Genomic DNA, 18,984 nt, shown 5'->3' with positions numbered 1-18,984 from the left:
AGATGTATTATCAGCTATTTCAAACAAAGGACACATCATCACAGTGGCTTTTTGCTACATGACTTTGTTGGGGACACAACAAACAGAACAATGCCAATTTCATCTTCTCATTACTTTAGTCACTGAAGTGAGTCTTGACAATTTCGGTAAGCCTGAACATGCCTCAGCATGGAGCCGTTCAACCACAATGCAAAAGGTTACTGTCTGTGTGAAGAACATAACATCTAGTGGGAGGGAAGAACACATTAGGTGTGTTAGAAAAAGATAAAAAAGATTTTTTTAGTGGATTGTCAGTTTGCAAAGTATTGACCCTCTATCACATTAAAAATGGTTAGCATTGACTATACTGTAGAATGTGCACAAAAGTCAGGTGTTTGAGAGAATGTCCTCTCTGGTCCTTTTCATTTTCAACACCTTTGGTGTTTATACAGAAGTTCATATGACCTTCGAGTGAGTAGGTTTAGACACAGTGATCTTGCCATGGATCAGAAGACACTTTAGGGGTGGAGAACAGCGATCATGTTTTGATGGGAGACTACAGGATTTGGTTAGCCATGCTTAACACATGGCACATGAAATAAGAAGAAGGTCCATTTTCATTTCAAGCTGACTTTAAAGAGGCCAACCTAAAAGATGCAGAGAACTCACATGTCCAGATGTTAAGCTGCTATGTCATGTGCCTGTAGGCGAAGCATTTGTATGCATTAGCATCACATCCCTCACTACTGGCAAAGTATGCCAAGAAGCGAAGCAGTGCTAGGAGCTGATAACCATATTCATGTAAGATAGTCATTCAAAACTAGTCTCACTCGTAAAGCAAACAGTTCCTCTAACTGTATATAGCAAAAAAATGCCGAGAAAGTTTTTTTTTCAAACTACGTTTTACCTAGAGAAACACGCCAAACTGAGTTGTGTCTAGATAGCCAGCCCCCTTGTTACTTTAGCTTAGCTTGTGGTCGTCCTCCTCATCTGACTAGTCATTTCCATCATTTGGGTAATTTTGTTCCTTTCTGCCTTCCTTTAGGATTCACCAGTGAGCACTCAACCAAGCAATCACTGGCCCAAAAATGTCTCCACCTTCAAGATACATCATCAAAAGGGGGTCTTAAAACCAGAAAATGTCACTCTAGAGATTATGGCAGCGCTGCTGTGTGGTGTGAGCATGGTCATGCTTACAGACTGTACATAGTCGCGTGTTTTTATTTTGGCCAGAATGTCCCTTTTAAAATGAAAAGGTAATATGCTTTCTGTTCCCTGAAGAACTTGAAGTGTCTTTCATTTTCTTCACTCGAATTCCGACGACAACTCGAGCCAGGTGTGTGAAAAACAATCCAAATAGACTTTTTGTAATATATCAGGCCAAACTGGCTCGCTAACTGCTGTGAGTAGCTAACAGCGGCTAAATGAATGGGGTAAAGGCGCTGAGCGTCTCGCGCCGCTGAAGGATTCCCTCTTTTTGGTGAAGACACCACGTGACTCAGCTGAGCAGCAGCAGCAGCAGCAGCAGCAGCAGCACAGCTGCCGTTCGGCTACACAGGACGCAGCAGAACCGAGCCGACACACATACAAACACTCGAGTGAAGACGTTTTCTCCCCACCCGAAGAAACATTTGCGCTGTCCTTTCCTGACCCCTGAGACGATGGAAGGTTACGGGCTGTCAGAAGAGGACCTCTTCTCCTCTTCTCTTCACAACTTCACCTGGGAGAATTCGTTTGAGCAGGTAAGACCAGCACTGTCCGCTTTAGCCTCGCTGGCGTGTAGTTTCTCTCCAGCCTTCACCCTCCAGTCGCTCTGTTCCAGGCTAATTATGGACGAAACTGTCGTTACCTCCGAGTAAAGACTTCCCGAACTACCTGCACCGACGAAATGTCGATGTTAAAGACGAATTTAAACATTCATGCTGGCAGGGCTTCTTCAGTCAGCCGATGTTTGGGCACCTCAGCACTGATAACCTTGAATTTACTTCCAAGAGTTTCAGTAAAAAAAACCTGCGTGTTCTTAAAGTGGGAGTACAAACAGACGCTGAAGAGACTTTTGTAGACGTTGTCCTACTTAGAAATGCTTAAAAAACTTGGAGGGGAAGTACACGTGACTGAAAAATGGCGTGGCATACGGAACCAGGACTTGTAAAACGGACTACATTCGTTGTTATCAGGCCTGCAAAGCAGAGGTCGTTTCTAGAGATGTGCAACTTTTCTTTGGAGGCTTGCAAGTGCTGATATAGTAGATGCAGCAACATGCAGCTTTACAAACATCTTCCTTTAACAAGGGCACCGGTCTAAAGTTACATTGCACGGCAAGTGATCAAAAAAAAAATAAATAAATAAATAAATAAATAAATAAATCTAGCCATGCCCTTGATGTTAATAATTAATACACACAATAGACAGAATAAGTGAATCCACTCCAGGAATCCCATTAATAAAATAAAACCAAAGAGGTTCATAGTAAAGCTTTGAAGAGATTCAGGCAGGAGTGTGGTTTTGGACAGTTCTGGAGAAATGCAGGCAACCGACCTATAAGATTTACACTGACATCAGCATTCCAGCGGACTTTGGAGGAGCAAAATTGAACTTGACGTGTACCAGGTGAGGCGTGTGCGAGACCAACTTTAAATGATGTATGAGTCTGTTGGTAGGAAAAGACATCTGACATTCAGCAGTATTGGCATTTTGAATTTTTGAGTTTAAGGCCTGTATTCAAGGCTGCTTGAATGTATTGGATTTGTTAGGAGGCAGTGATCCTTTCTTTACAATGAAATCATGCTGCTTTGTTAACGCTTTGCAAGATGTAGCTATACAGTTCACATGATCAGCGCTTAGTGCTTTTAGTTTGAATCCCAGGCAAACGTGAGAGAGTACATTTGTGATTAGACTGCCCATAGCTCTGTGAACCAATAGTGTTTCTTTTAAGGTGGGAGGGAGGAGGGAGGAGGAGGAGGGGGGGGGGTTGGAGGGTACTGGACACAGGCTGGCAAACATTATGTCCCAGAGACATTACCATGGTGAAGATGATGACCACCAACTAGTTTGGTTCGTGGTAGCTAAGTCATAGCACCCCATTACCATAATTGGAGGGAAGCTTTTTTTATGTTAAATGCTCTGTTGCTCACCTCACATTTATCTGGCCAACATTTGTGACTACATTAGTTGCAACTGACAGCTTTTCACAGACTTAACTGGAGTTGGCTTATAATTTGCCTTTATTAGAATTTTCTGTACCACCTTGAGTGGTGCAGCAGTTACATGCTGGTGCCTTAAATGTTAATCTTTAATGTTGTTCAGAGCGAATGATCAATGCTTTTTCAAAGTGTCGTACTGAACCTTTCTTTATCCTGGTCAGGTACTACTACTTGAGTAGCTATGGACCTAGTGCAGCTCAGTTCTCAACATCAGGAGAAACACTGGAGCAGGTTAACTGTGAAACAAATTTACATATTACGTATTTATAAATACATATCCAGTATTAACATATTTTTAAAAATTGGCTTTTTAGGCCTTTTTGCATGACCGATGCTGGCCCATGTGATAGGGTCCCCCAACAGTTTATGATAATCTAAGGAGAGCTTTGTTAGTCTCTTTTATTTAAGTGGAAAAGGCATAAGTGTGATGGCTGTACATTTTGTAATACTTTCATTGGTCTGGGAGGACCTGGCTTCCACCCCCCCCCCCCCACCCCCCGGCCCCTTTAGCTGCATCCTTGCTATGAACCCGTCTCCAAAGCCTAAGCCTCTACTGACTCACTCTCGTCTAGTCATTAAAGACATCAAGCGCGGAGAAAGACTGACAGAGCAGTGTTCATTACATATTCATGCTAACGTAAGTGTTTGCTCCCAGCTAAAATTTCCACGTGCTTTCACAGCATAATGAACACCCATAAGCCTCTGTGACTGATGCTTCTCATGCCAGTGGCATATTTATATTGTCTTTCTGTGTCATTGTTTCAGATGAAGAGTCTTAACCATGCATGTGCTTGAGCAGAGCAAACTCCGCTTCAACTGACAAAAGATTTCACATTAATGCAAATGTATCCCTGACAGGTAATGGGTAATTCTCCAAAAAGCCCTTTTGCTACAGTTTTTAGGCATTAAACAAGAGTCAGAAAAGAGTCATTTTGTAAAATGCTTTATAATTGCCCTGTCAATAAGACTGCAGGGTGCATAGTTCTCCACAAACAGGCTAAAAATGGGTGGAAAACAGAATTAAGCCAGATAATTAAAAACCAGGGGCGCTCCTCATTTCCTGCACAGCCGATTATTCTCCCAAAGTATCGAGAGGTTTATGCTCTTCCAAGGTCCACGTGCATGCAAGCCACTGTGGGGTGATGTAGCCTAAAAGCTTCTTAAAAACCCCTTTACTTAAAAAAAAAAAAAGCAAAAAGAAAAAAAGAGGGGGAAAAGGCTCACTTGAGGGAGTAGGCTTTTGCTTTATGCAACCCCCGCCCCCCTTTGACTCGGATGGCGGGTGCCAAATAAATAAATAAATAAACTAAGTGCAATGTTGACACACTGTGTCCTTGTGGCCAGATTATCCACTCATGCTTGAGCAGTGGGTAAAGCTTTTATATTATTCAGTTGGCTGTGCGCAGCACGCTGGGCCCGGGCTGTGGGAGAGAATCATTGGGTGCTGCCCTGAGGGGATGGGGGGTGGTAGGGGGCTTGAAGGGGCCGCTATGGTCTAACTCCAACTCCCTCACATTCTTCAGCTAAGAGCCTACATGACTCTCTCAGGCTTTGCCAGGAGGAGGCTGACAGGTTCATTTAATTCTATGCTCTGTAGTCTAGAGCTGCTCCAGTCTAACAGCAAAAGTGAAGGAGAGCAAAACAGGCTAACACGCTGGATATGTAGGCATGTGTGGGAACTGTCTCCATCTGAGGCGGCTGTTTCAGTTGCTGCTTCTCTTGAGGAAGCTGTCCGTGGTGCTGAAAATTTCATTCTGTATTTTGTGCATGCTTTAAAATTCCAGACTCAATAACTGCCCATCCTCTCCTGCTCTTCAAAAGCGATGCTTTCAGTTTGTCTCCACAATGCGCACAAGCATCCTCTACTGGGTGAGGTCTATCATTCAAAGCCTTCAAAATGGAGTCAGGTAACAGTACCAGCCACTCAAAACTGCTTTTGGAGGACTGTGTTCATTTACAGCTCAGAGTCTCTGTGGTGCTATTTTTCTTTTACTGAAAGTAAATCCGGTGCTGATGTTTCTTTGCCTGAGTTAACCTGAGTTAAGTGAATTGTAAGAACTCCTCTGTGTATATTCGTCTAATTTTACCGTGCTCTATTAGACTAAGAAAACTTTTTACACTGTGTAGACTAGTTAGAGCAGAAAATGCAGTAACATCTGAACAACCTTAGGCCCAATTATGTTTTATTGTATGTAAATCCATTTTCTGCCATCTTAATAAAGGTGAATTTATTCATCTAAAATATAAGGCAGTATATATTACAGAGATTGATCCAATACAGTACTAAAACATCTTCAAATACTTTGGAATTGTCTGGATTTCTCATTGAATCTGGACTTTCTCTCATTCGTAAGTAAAGGCAGAACTGTTTACATATATTTACTCTACCCAATGTTTATTAACCCCAAGATTGAAACAGTCTAAATAATTGATGGAAAAACTGCAGGATTGTGCAAAAGTCAGAGACCACTTTTATATGTTTAATTTCCAGTCCAAAAGTTATGTACAAATAAGCTGAACTTTATGTAGAAGCCTCAACAACTAAATATGGTATTACATTTTTCAGTGTCTATTTTGTCCACCAATTGCTTTTATTAGTGCTTCCATTCTTTTAGGGAGACTTGTTTTTATTTTTTTTTTAAAGAAATCCATATATATATATATATATATATATATATATATAATTTTTTTCCCATTTTTTTTAAACTTCAGTTTTGGATGTTTTTTCACTTTGTCCTTTGACTTTCCCCTTCCTTATGTGAGTGGATCCTTTTTTTATCGTTTCTGAATAATCTCCTGCAAAATGAATAACTTTTACTTATTGGCAGATATGACTGGGTGTTAAATGAATCAAGAATGGTCTCTGACTCTGCACAGTACCCTTGTGTTTATTAACTCATGGAAATTTAACCATATTTATTTACATTATTCTTACCCAAACACTTCCTGTAGATGCTCATAAGCATTTTGAAGGTATTTTGGCATTTTAGTTGAAATATTACTAAGAGTTTATTTTAGCTCTTTTGAAAAAGAAACTTCCTGTAACTTGTAATCCATTCGTCCCACAAAGATTGCAAGGACCCAGGACTGGAGGCAGCAAAGCTGCTCTCCAACATTACATTCCCTCCATCAGCCTTCACAGTTGGGATGAGATTTCTCTGTAAATATCCATTACTTTTTCAGTTCTAACACATGTGCGTTTACCAAAATGTTCAGCTTTTGACACATTAACACATCATTATTCCAGTAGTGCTGAGCAACATCCAGGTGGTCTTTAGCAAACTTAAGATGGGCCGTGATTTTTTTTTTCTCTCCGTGGTAACCTCCCATGAATACTAGTCACTTTTGTTCAGTGTTTTTCTTTAATTAGGCTCATGAACACAAATGCTGTCAAGGGATACCTGCAGATTCTTAGCTGTCACGCTAGGGTTCTTTGACAGTTGTTTGAGGATTCTGCTGCATGCTTTTGTCCTACAAAGTGCTCTGATCTTGGTAGGATGATCTTGGTAGGATTCCTAGGGAGAGAAGAAGTGTTGCTGAATTGCTGAATGTTATTTGTAAACTTTCTACTGATGGAGGTTCAAGTTTTTAGACCTCCTTTTGTAACTCTTCTCTGCCTTAGAAGCTTCAACAACTCTTCCTCCGAGTCCCTCTAAAGTCTCTTTTGATCAGGCTGTATTGCACTAGAAGAGACTTTTGTTTTGAAGAGCAGATCATCAAAGTTGTGGAGTTTTTCATGTGGTAGGGCAGATCAAACCCACCCTTGAACTGAGTAGAACACAACAGTAATAACCTTCTGTTTAACAAATCATTATCCAGCAGGTCATGTTTGTTTAATCTAGTAATTTAATAAAGACATAACCTTGGGAAATATGTTTGTTGTTTATTAAACTGTTATTATTTATCTTCATACTAGGATGAAGAACAGACCACAGCCATTCATAAAGAATTACAGATGACTTTAAGAGATACACAACCTTTTTTCTCACAGCTCTGCCTTTTGCATCTGTCCAATCAATGTCCCTCTCTTGAGGGCATAGCCTTTTCTCTTATGTGTTTCCTTTAAAACAGCCTTAAATATGCACCTGAATCTGTTAGACAGTATGCCAGCAGTGGGATATTGTGTATGCTTTTGCATGGTAAATAAAAATCATAGTAATAGCTTGTAGAAAAAGCCTCTGCTTGTGTTCCTCTGCTACATGCACTAAAGGCAGATGTTTAACAGGTCAGCTATGAATCTGCAGCAGCACTCTTAGGAAGTCTGATTAGATAGGCATCCGTCCATGGCACTACAATATGGTGCGAGGTAAAGACAGGATTGTGTAGGCCCACAGGTGGGATCCCTCTTCAAGAATGAATGAAGCTCTGATTCTGTCTCAATGATGATGTTTATATTTTGCTGTGGCTCATGTGGTGATTGAAGATCACATGCATTCAGAGGTGGTTTTCAGCTTTGCACTTTATATTTCAGGTTTCATAAAACTTGTTATAAAGCATCATAGAGGGTGAAATACGTAATTATTTTAATTCCCCATTTTGGAACAATGTTCTTACTGTTGAATTATTCACTGACATGACTTTTGAAGTGATGAACCTTGGCTAATTTTCACTCATAAAGGATTAGGCCTGGGTACCCCTTTAATGCCCAAGCATGATTGGATCATCTGTTTTAAAATGTTTTTGAACATTTCACTGTTTTTCTAGTCTTAAATTGCCTGGTCCCAACTTTTTTGAAATGTGTTATGAGCATCAATTTCAGAATGAGCTGTTGATAAGTTAATAAGGCAAAACATTAATTTTTTTTTGTACTGTTTTAAACAAAAAGTGGATTTAGAAATTTCTGTTTTGATTTGCATTTCATATGCTACCCCAACTTTTTCAGAAGTGAGGTTTGAAGAACAATATAATTAAGAACTTGCCTCAACAGAGGTAAAAGATCAGTTCTCAGCAGAGATCAGATTTTGGGGACGGGTGAAGGGGTAAGGAAAAGTTGGTGCATTTGTTGTTATTTGTTGAGTAAAGCAGTATCTGTAAATGACGTGTTTGTTGTCAGTGGAGAGCTTGCGTTTGATGATGATGCACCCTTAAGCTCGTAAATAGGTCTTAGTCAGATCTAGCATTTTCCCTATGCATGGTGCCTGTGTTTGATCATCTCAACAGTGCCTTAATTGCTTTCCAAAGCCTGAGAGAGAGAGAGAGAGAGTGCGCATCACTGTGTTTGTAAATTCCTGTCTCTACACTGCCTCACTGTGGATCTCACTGTCCTCCACGCAAATTACCAGCAAACGGAAAACGTGACACAATGCTATCTCAAATTCACTGGCAATTACTGACCTCCCCACTTTCATTTTGCAAAGGTTGTTGTTATTATTACCACTATCAGTATAGTTCACTTGTTTGTTCTTTCTTATATGTGCACCTCAGGGCACTGAGCCAAATTATTCCACAGGCTTCCCTCACGTTTTTGTGGCAAGCCTGGTCTGGTTTGGCTATCGTGAGTATATTAATTTCCGAGGCCAGTTTTGCAGTGAATGGATGAAATGAGTTTTCTGGTGGTGAGCTTTTTTGCTGTCTAAATGTATTCTGTGTCATAAAAGCAAGCCAGCTCCACTGTCTCTAGGTCACTAGCAGAGGTTGAGGGAATTTTTATGCAGGGAATATTACGTTGCCACTTCTTGAACTGTCCTTATTCAGTGATTAAATAGATTTTGGCCTTGAGATCTGCTGCTCCAGCACTTTCTTCAATTCTCTCTTCCTCTTTTTTTTCCTCCCCTTCCAAAGCTTTTCCCCCTGACTTTGCCTTTGAAGCGTGTGCTGCATGTGTCCCTTCACAAGACCACGCTTCTGTTGGGTGATGAAGGAAGAGGGGTGATAATTCTGTGAGGGGCTTATATATATATATATATATATATATATATATATATATATATATATATATATATATATATATATATATATATAAAACACCCCCCTCCCATGCTGACCTTGGCCTTTATAGGACATCCTGGAGGCAGATATAATGCTCATCTCAGTGGCATATATATCTTCTATCTGCATCTTCTCCCAACATCTTGATAGCTCTTTGTGAAGTTAAGATGTTTTGCAAAAGATTTTGGCAGCAAAATAAAAGTTTCAATGTAAGATAGTTGCCAGCTGCTTTTTTTTTGTTTGATTTTCCCCCTACTCTGCTGCTTTGTGTGGGAGTTCAAACAATGTCTTATTCAGATGTTAATGGTTTTTAAACTGGAGTAGGTGGAATGGATCTCATCTCACTGTTGCTGAGTCTCCCCAGCTCTGCTCCAGATTTCTAAAGCAATGTCTGTTGCTTCCATTTGCTTACTTTATGTGGTCATATAATGGATTTTTTTAAATGAAGGAGTTTTATATGTTATGTAAACATTATCAAAGTTTAAAAAATATACTGTCCACTTCCTAGTCCATAATGTTCTTATAAGCTCCAAAAGCCTGTTAAAGTCTTAAAAGTGCAGTAACAAGAACATCATTTTTGTGAGAACGTTATGACATTGTTACATAAAACTACAAATATAGGATAAACAAAAACAAAAAAAAAGAATTGTACAAGACAATGAAGGATCTGGTCCCTTTAAATCAAGAGGCGTGCAGTCAGTGTAGGGCACTTCAAGCTGACCTGCTGGTTTCTCAACTGGGTTTATTTATTCTTTCCCTAAGTTTTTTCCCATCAATTAACATCACTGAAATCCAGCAGTCCAGCAGGTATTGCCCGAGTCTAGGCTCGTTAAGCTGAACTCTGTGGGGTTCCAATTCATAAGAGTAGGACAGCTCTGAGCCACCAGGACACACAGGCATGTGCACATACACATCTTTCTCTCTCCTCTCTCTCTCTCTCTCTCTCTCTCTCTCTCTCTCTCTCTCTCTCTCTCTTTTCCTTCTTGTCACATGCTGATTCCCCCTTCAGCAGAAAGAGCCAGGCTGAGGTGAGCTAATTGAGCTGGGAGGCCCTGCAGGGAGAGAGGCTTTTCTCCAGAGAAAACCCACGTCACTTCCTCTCACCCCTCTCCATAAATGTGCAGCACAGTCAGTCAAGTCAAGTCCAGTCTCACATTGCCTTGCTTGTTGGGGGAAAAATGTGCTGTAAGATGAATAAAAAAACAAACAAACTGTGAGATGGATTATTATATGCCTTCCAGGCTAAGCAGCTAATGCTGACCGCCTTATCTTTCATGTTTCTTCTAAACACATAACGTGACTGAAATAGTGAAAATGGAATGAGTCAAGCAGTCAGCTAGCATTTTGCTCTTTATTGTACTGCAGATAAACATTGAAGCGGAGGCATAATGCTGTGATCTATTTCAGGGTAATAAGCTAGTTTGTGGTGTTCCCCAGCTCTAGAGGACAGTCATAAAAGCCATGTCAAGCTGTTGAAGGAGAGACAGGAGGCCTGTTTTCCAATTAAAAGCTGCAGAATCTAATGAGCTTGAATGTGACTTATTTTAGATGACCAATCGGCTGCAGCCTGGGGAATTATCCTCAGCAGTTAATACCTGTGTAATGCTATGTGTTCAAACAGTTAGTTAAAACCGATTCACAAAGGCAGGCTCAGTATTTCATTTTAGTGGTGTTTTTCTCCTCTAGATAAGTTAAAGCCATACTTCAGCCAAAAAGGTACATTTACCCCAAATCCAGTAAATCAGCCAAGACATGTTTAGCGTTCAAAATCTGCTCCTAAGGTTTTGCAACGGAGCTAAAAAACAAATGTAGCTAACAAATAATGGATGCTTTTAGCCAGCACTCTGTACAGACTGCATGCCTAAATCGTTACAATTGCCTAGGAATTTCCACATTGCCTTATAGCTCCGTTACGAAAGCAATGAAGCAAACTTCAGACACGAAACATGTCTTAGATGATTGACTATATTTGGGGTATGGAGAAAACTGACTGCATTTGTATTGCCCACTTTAGCCTAAGGCTCAATCCTGTTCCTTATTTTTACCTCTACCCCTTTTTTTCAAGTGTCCCCTTCCCTTTGGAGTTACAAGGGGTAGTGGTTGAAATCTTCCCCTACAAAATGGGACAACCTTCAAAAAAAATAAAATAAATAAATATAGGGCATCATGAGCCTACAAAGGGGGAATGCAACATTTATTATTGCCCACCCTTAATTCCTTTGTGTTGTAAGGTTGAAGTCAGCTATTTGCCAGTTTCTTGTGTGACTTGTCCCGTTCTGCCTTAAATGGTGCAGGAGTTCTGACACCTGAGCCACCAGAATGTAACTGCTGCACCATTTAAGATGGAATGAAATAGTTAGCTAATTAGCTACCAAGACATGAGCAAACTATTAGCGATTTTTAATGCTTGTTATGAAGAAAAGGACCATGATAAGTTGAAGCAGTGATTAAACTGAGATAATACAATGGTTATCAGCCTTATCGTTAATGTTTATTTATTAATTGTGCAGCCATCTTGCAGTTTTTTTTCCTTATAATGCACCATTTGGAGTGTGCCCCTGAAAAACCTCTACTTGTAGGGCCATGAAGTCTTAACACTTCACCTGACCCTTCTGTCTCAACAAAAACACACTGTACCTCTAGGTGTGAACGGAGGGGTAAGGGCCAAGTTGTAGGGGCAGGGGGTGAAATAGGATTGGGCCTAAATGTTAGGATAACTCTGCCTTTTTCTGTTTTTTTTTTTCTTTTCTTTTCTTTTCAATCTTGTATAATTCTTTCAAGTTCCTAATTTTTCTGATGCCCCAAGTAGTCACTGCTGGTCACCATCTTAAGTCAGCATCACCTCAGTTTGCAACCTTACATGACCAGACAGCATGCCATTGTAGTCATGTCTCTTTATCCGCTGCCACCAGCAAACTGTGTGCAGAAAATCTTCAACATGAGTGCATCTCCTTGTCAGCAGGTTCTTTGGCCAGTGCTTCTAGATGATGTGACATGCATGCAACATCAATAGTGAGTCCACAGTATGGCAACCCATTAATGGCCTACACAGTAGTCATGTTTTCCACAGCAGTCTTTGGTTTAAATCTTCAGAAAGCCATGCTGCTGGTATGTTGTAATGGAAGGCTATTAAAACTGAGAGACTTCAATAAATGCTTTGCCTTGCAGGAAAAATATTTGTTAGAGAGGGCATTTGTTATTAAAATGGGTAGTGCTCAGCTGTTTTGCACATATGAGCATGAATAAATATCCCCAAAGCCTGTGACTTTATTTATGGCGAGAGCTTGCGTGTTTGTCTGTCGTGTTTTATTTGCTGGAAATGTTCTGTTCTTACTAGCTCTGCCGTGCTTGTCTTTCCTTTAAATACTGCTTTTTTCAAAAAATTGCTATAAGGGCATTCTCGGTAGGCATTATCAGTTGGGTGGAGCTTGAATTGAATTAAATAGAATAAATGTATTTCTTTGGATGATATGCACAATTACACTGAAGACCCTTAATCCTTCTCTATGAGAATATGCTTCCTAGACAGTGTGTGGAAGATGTAGCCTCTCTTGTACCCTGGTCTCATCCTGGTTACATTAGCTAATGAAGTGGTTTGAGTTTGAGAGTGGTGGTGACTCTATAAATTGCTGTAGTGGCACTTCCTTAGGAATGCCATGTCCTATATGTACCTGCCTTAGGACACCAGAGAGATAGAGGAAGTGGTCACCTTACACCAGAGCTCACTGTGACTGTGGGAAGCTGCAATGGAGTCACCTGAGCGGCCCATTGGAAATCAATAAGTGCACACTTTAATTGTGTGAGAAAAGAGATTCACCATTTACAGCTGGTCGTCATCTGTTAGGACAATCTGACTTTGATTTTTTTTTTCTCCTTCACTTTTCTCACGTCCTTTTTAGTCCTCATTATTTAGTGGATAAGTTGAACTCAATGCTGATCATTGAGTAGATTGTGAAAATTGAGCGCTCTCAGTATTTCAAGCCTATTTCAAATGCATAGAACCAAAGTGTACCTTGGATTAGAGTAAAGTGCCAAAGGCATTTTTTTTTAAGTCTGGGGAATAGTTACTCTGAATGCATCACAAAGTACCACCAGACATTTTGGACACCACCAGGAACCAACAGAAATTTTTAATGGGTTCTATTATTTTTTTCCCCAGGGAAGTACATTAAATGCAGTTCTGTAGTTGTTTTAGTTACAGAAAAGTGATGATGTCTCTAATCAGAAGCAGCCAAAGGTTAATGTGCCGTTGGGCTGTTTCTGCCATCGTGGCAGAGAGTGCATGTACATGTGACGTCGCTGGGGCTGAGAGTGCATGTCTGCGGCTGGACTGTTGGACAACGTAAAATATATACACTGCTGTTCAAAAGTTTGAAACAAATTTTTTCAATAATATGAAACCAATCTGGTTGCAAATATGTGTTTTAATTGATTGTAATATGTTAGTTGTGTGTCACTTCAAATAGTTAGCAAGGCACTAGGAAGTGTCCAGAATGATAAATGAGGCTGTTCCTAAAGATTCTAAAATGACTTCACATCACAAATGATGTAATAAAATAACTCTCAGCCTCAGATGCTTCGCCCATACAGCTGTGGACCATCTACAGTCTGTTGCGTGTTAAACTGGTGGCAACTATCCAGACTTTGTCAGTTGCCTACATTTGTGTTTACACACTTTCTTGCCCTGGTTTTAATCTGTCTGATGGGAAACACAGGTTTGCAAACTCTGTCATCATGAGTCTTTTAGGAGCAACATATATTTACTAGTGAAGTTCATGGCATCAAAGTTATTTTTTTGATATAAAGTTATCAAAAAGTCATGGTCTGGTTTCTGAGACTATAATAAATATACAGAAGGCAGACAACTTGATCAACCTAATGTAAATAGTTAATTACAGTACATAAATGATATTTTAATAATGTCACAAAATACTTTGACTAAAACACTTTCTGGTGTCTCGTTTGTAATATTTAAATTCTGGCCTCTTGTACAGTAAAACTAAGCATAGAAACAACCCCAGGTTAAATTTATGCCATGCGAATCAACATGTCAGTAAAAATACTATAAATACTATCCTATTTTGTGGAAGGTTTCTAAAGTATGGATCACTCAAAGAAGGATTTACTCATGTTTTTTCCTATGGATAAAATCCTATGGCTACATTAAAAAGTGAAAAGTACAGGAAAAAACACACCTTTCCATTTGTGCATTGTACACAATTTCTGGACTTCAAAAATAATATCATTGAGCATGACTAGTGCTTAATTTTAGATCATGTGTGAAGATTTAGTTTAGGTTAAAAAGACTACTGGTAGAAATTGCTTTTTAAAAGTCAGCAAACTCTTATGGACAGTAGGCTCCTGGACCTGCAGTAACACAAATATACCGGATCCCATTATGCTTTTGTTTGCTCAGTTTTTCTTTCCTCTTTTGTCCGCTTTATCAGCAGTCTTTGGGAATCACTGAAAGGTGCTGAAATGCACATTCATCCAGAATGTAACCCCTCTCCTTCTGTCATATGCTGCTCTGTACCTTTTTTAAGCACTTTTTTCGTAGCCAGTCACCTGCAGAGAGAGCAGTATCTGGAACCGTGACCGGGCCCCTGGCGCCTAATGAGATGCCACTGCCGCAGTTGGGCATTTGCATCATTTAATAACAGGATGCTGCTACCACAGCTGCCCCTCATCTGTCAGTGGTGTGATTTGTGCCCTTTTGCACCACAAATTTATGCCATGAAATGCGTAAATAGCTCAAATGAGCACAGCATTAAATGATGCTCTTTAAAGAGGTGGAATATATGGAAGGTTCTATGGTACCATTAAAGAAATAGCAGTAATTCTGGATGGATAAACCAGAGAAATATTTGGTTTTCCAAGTGGTGAACAGTTCCTAGAAAGAGATACTAATCACTGGCATGCAGAACTACCCACGAGTGCTGAGATCATGACTGTCTTTCCCCTCTCCCTCTTTTTTTTACAATCTTCATTTCTTCCTATTTTGCTCCAAAGCGATTTGAGGAAGTGAGGTGCTTAATTATTTATAGCGATCCATTACAGCAGGAGGGCACTAACATGCATACAACAGAATAAATCTAATATTCACCCCATCGTGTGTCAGGTTTAGACTTTATTCTTTCGGAAATCCCTCTCAGTCAAGTCGTGTTAGTCAGGGAACGGACTGAGGTGAGCTGAATCCTAAGCAGATGATATCTGCCACATGCATGCATACACACACAAGCAGATGCACTGCGACACCTTGCATGCAATAAGCAAGCAATACATTTCTAAATTCTTTCTCATTTACACCATACACTGCGGACTCCAGAGAAATTTTGCACACAGACCATTCGAGCATATGCAGTCCCACCAGGGTGTTACAATTCTGTGATTGCAGAATTCGTTGAAAAACATTGCATTCCCTGTAGAATTTGCAAAGCTTGCAAATTCTGTGAAAAATTGCAGTCACTGCAGTGTTCCAGATAAAATGATCAAATCAGTTTTGGTTTTATAGTTATAAAAGTGTTTAGTAATAACTTTGGACAATGGACCAGTCGGTATGTAACCACAGTTTTCCTGTTGTCAGACTGTTCATGTTTGAAGCATTTGATTGACAGGCTAAACACTGGCGAAGAATCTCTAATTTTCCATGCATAATCACGACCAACGTTAACTGCATCACAGCCATTCTGCTTGGACGTGAAACAGCTATGACTGAGGAGTGTTGTTCACATTGTTGTCTCACCTTCCACTGAAGTGAACTACTTTACTACAAGTAACAAAGCATGCAGGCGGCCTTACCTTTGGCAAGAAATCTGAAATGGTTTTACTCAGCGTTCTGCTAATAACTGATTTGTGCATACACTCTGTATGTATACTTTAAAAGGTGCAAAATTCTTTGGAGCGATGCAAAAAAATAAACACTTTTGGTTCCCTAAGATGGTGATTTTAAAGCAGTAATTGTCAGATTGGTTCTCAGAGCCCCCCAGACAGTCTTGTTCTGTCTCTATGCCTAATAATAATAATAACAATAATAATAATAATAATAATAATAATAATACATTATACTTACATAGAGCTTTTCACAAACTCAAAGAGGCTTACAAACATTCAAAGCTCAAAACAATAGAGACAGACATGAAGACAAGAACATAAAACCATATGATTGCAAGCAGAGACTTGGCAGAGGGGTTTTAAGCAAGCAAGCTATGGATAGTTTTAAGCAAGAGAGAAGAGATTTTAAGATTAGATTTAAATGTAGAGAGTTCCAGAATTGGGGAGCCAACCTAGAGAAAGCAGGATCGCCATACCAACATAGTTTGGAGGACCTGAGTGTGTGTGTTGGCTTATAGGGAATAAGGAGATCAGACAGGTAGGAAGGAACAAGGTTATGTAGAGCTTTGTGTGTATAAAAATTGTATTGTATGCAATATTTTACAGGGAACCAGTGGTAATTTTGCAGTGTGTTGCTGTGTATTGGTAGCTGAGAGAGAGCAAAAATAAATACGGCTGACCCTAAGAACCAACCTTTATGTGATTTTTTTTTTTGGAAGAACCATCCATTGTAAGTTTCTTTAGGGAACCAAAAGATCCCTTTCTTGCACCTTTCTTTTAAAACTCTTTTCTGCCATCAGACATAAAATGTAAAGACATCATATGGACCTGTATAAATGACATATTAATATAAAATTTTCATGTATTTCCAGAAGAGTGATATTAGCTTATGCTCTTTATCTAAATTGTGCCACCATGCTTTGTTTCCCTGAACTTGTCTTTGATCCACATACAGTCCCGATGGCCTAACTACTTAAATTCTCTGTGGTATGGAAATGTTTCCCTCTCTATCAGAGGGACCGAAGGCCACCCTGGGGAGGAAGGATGGCACATGTGAACAGATCATATTTGATTAGGGCGGCAGCTTTTTAAAGATGCCTGTGGTGCCTCCATAGAAACAAACAGTGGTTTGGACTCCCCAGGGATGACTGTTATCTCTCTCTCCCTCCCTCTCCCTCTCTCTCACTCTTCCTCTCTCTCAAGAATGCCCCCCGAGGGAAGTTATTTTATCTTCTGCTGCCGTTAACTTTAGGGTTTACACACTTTGCCTGCCGAGCTCTTGTTCTCCTTCGTTATAAGGAAATGGTGATATCTTGTAGGCCTCCTCTTGGAAGAAAAATGGTAAGAAAAAGCTAGAAAGAAAAGAGAGGGAGGCTGTACGGAAATGACTTCATCTGGTATTCGCTAGGGATAGCTTTTTAATTTTTATAACAGCCTCACAATATAAACTCCCTGCCACTCAGTGCTCACAGCAAATTTACATATAAAGTGTCTGATAAGCATATTTATGTGTAGCCCATGTGAGTTTGCACATTATAATGCTAAACATAAAAGAGGAGAAATGTGAGCGATGTGTTCTGGATATCTTCTTTTTTAAAAAAAAAAAAAAGGAAAAAAAAATTCAAGTGTATGGTATAGCAAAGAAAGGAAAGGAGGAGGAGGGAGCAAGTGAATGAATGCACACAGGAGATCCGTCTCCGTATTGTCAGGAGGATTTACGGTGCAGGTGTGGAGCCATCAATCACGCGGTCGTGCGCCAAAGACAATGTTGTGTCTTGCTGCCATTTGTACGGCTGTCCGCACAAATTGATCCTTAACAAGGCGCCTCTCCTCCCCTCCCAAAGGGCGACTAGCCTCCTATCAGGCTCATGAGCGCTGTGTTTGTTTACCATAACGTCAGAGAGAAATTAAATGTGACACTTTGCAAATGGGCACTTCAAGCAAACCAAAAAGAAGGCCAGTCTCAGACATTAACCAACCAGAATCTGCTTTTTCCAAATTAGTATGAAGAGTCACTTTGATTGATGAGTGTAAATATTAATTTATTGTTCAGGTTTTGCTTTGTGTTGCCTTTTGTTATTGACATCAAAAGTGGACCATGTAAGATATTTATTACACCACATGAGGTATAATAAATATAAAGGACAATTAATACAAAGTGCATAGGTGTGTTTAAAAAATGTAAATACAAAATAAATAAACAAAAATAATGCGATAAGTGCTGTGTTTAGAGGCTGTACCAAATTGCTCGCTAAGATAATCAGTGAGATCATGTAAAGGCTGATAAATGTAAAGCCCCAAAAAACTTGACAAATTGAGGGTGTACTTGAATAAACAGTACATTCTTTGGCAGTGAGCATGAATTCATATAGCTTTTCGGAAAATCCAAGAGCACAGGGCACATTTGGAGCCGAATTCCAACGACGGGGTGCAACTCTGGACTAGCGAGTCCCCTCATACACGTTTGAACAAAACAGTGCATCTCCATTACTTAATCCATATGCCAAATGCCACTTGTTAAAATCTGATGCTCTATGAAACGGAATAAACCTGTCAGGGAAATCAGGGCTCAAGCTTTGTGCTCAGTCTTTGTGAGAATGACAGTTGTTTTGTTTGTTAGATATCTTTTGGCCACAATGAAGTAGGGGTGGGCAGTATGGCAAAAAAGACATCTTTTATGATACACAGTCATTATATTTTGTGTTTTGCTGTATGTGAACAAGATAAACAGAAGTGTTTTGGAACAGAAGTAATAATGTACTAGTATAATACTGTACTGTAGTATAGCATCTACATCCTATAGCATATAGGATTTTAATTCCATATAATAAGGAAGAGAAGGAGAAAAACACTGGGAAAAATAAATGTGTTCTAGCATAATGAGCTATAATAGCATAATGGGCTAACATTCAATCAGCTCATTACTGTGCAGTTTGAGTATGAACCATGCAGTCCACTTGCAGCTGTTGAATATATTTTATGACTGCAGGAGCGGAGAGTTCTGGGCAGGTTCTGCTCTAGGCCACAAGGCCTGGCCCCAGGT

General features: G+C 39.8%; 1 protein-coding gene across 1 annotated transcript in view; it reads left to right on the top strand.

Moving 5' to 3' along the window:
• The first annotated feature begins 1,535 nt into the window (after window positions 1-1,535).
• Window positions 1,536-18,984, top strand: part of ppargc1a (peroxisome proliferator-activated receptor gamma, coactivator 1 alpha) — a 400,186-nt gene continuing 382,737 nt past the window's right edge. The window contains 1 exon segment of the mRNA XM_037547673.1: window positions 1,536-1,721. Within this exon segment, the coding sequence (XP_037403570.1) occupies window positions 1,641-1,721 (81 nt within the window). The 5' untranslated portion in view covers window positions 1,536-1,640.

The sequence above is a fragment of the Pygocentrus nattereri genome, chromosome 2 (genome assembly GCF_015220715.1).
Source record: "Pygocentrus nattereri isolate fPygNat1 chromosome 2, fPygNat1.pri, whole genome shotgun sequence".
NCBI classification, from domain to species: domain Eukaryota; kingdom Metazoa; phylum Chordata; class Actinopteri; order Characiformes; family Serrasalmidae; genus Pygocentrus; species Pygocentrus nattereri.
Note: the sequence above shows the minus strand (reverse complement) of the source record. Positions and strands in the feature narration are given on the sequence as shown.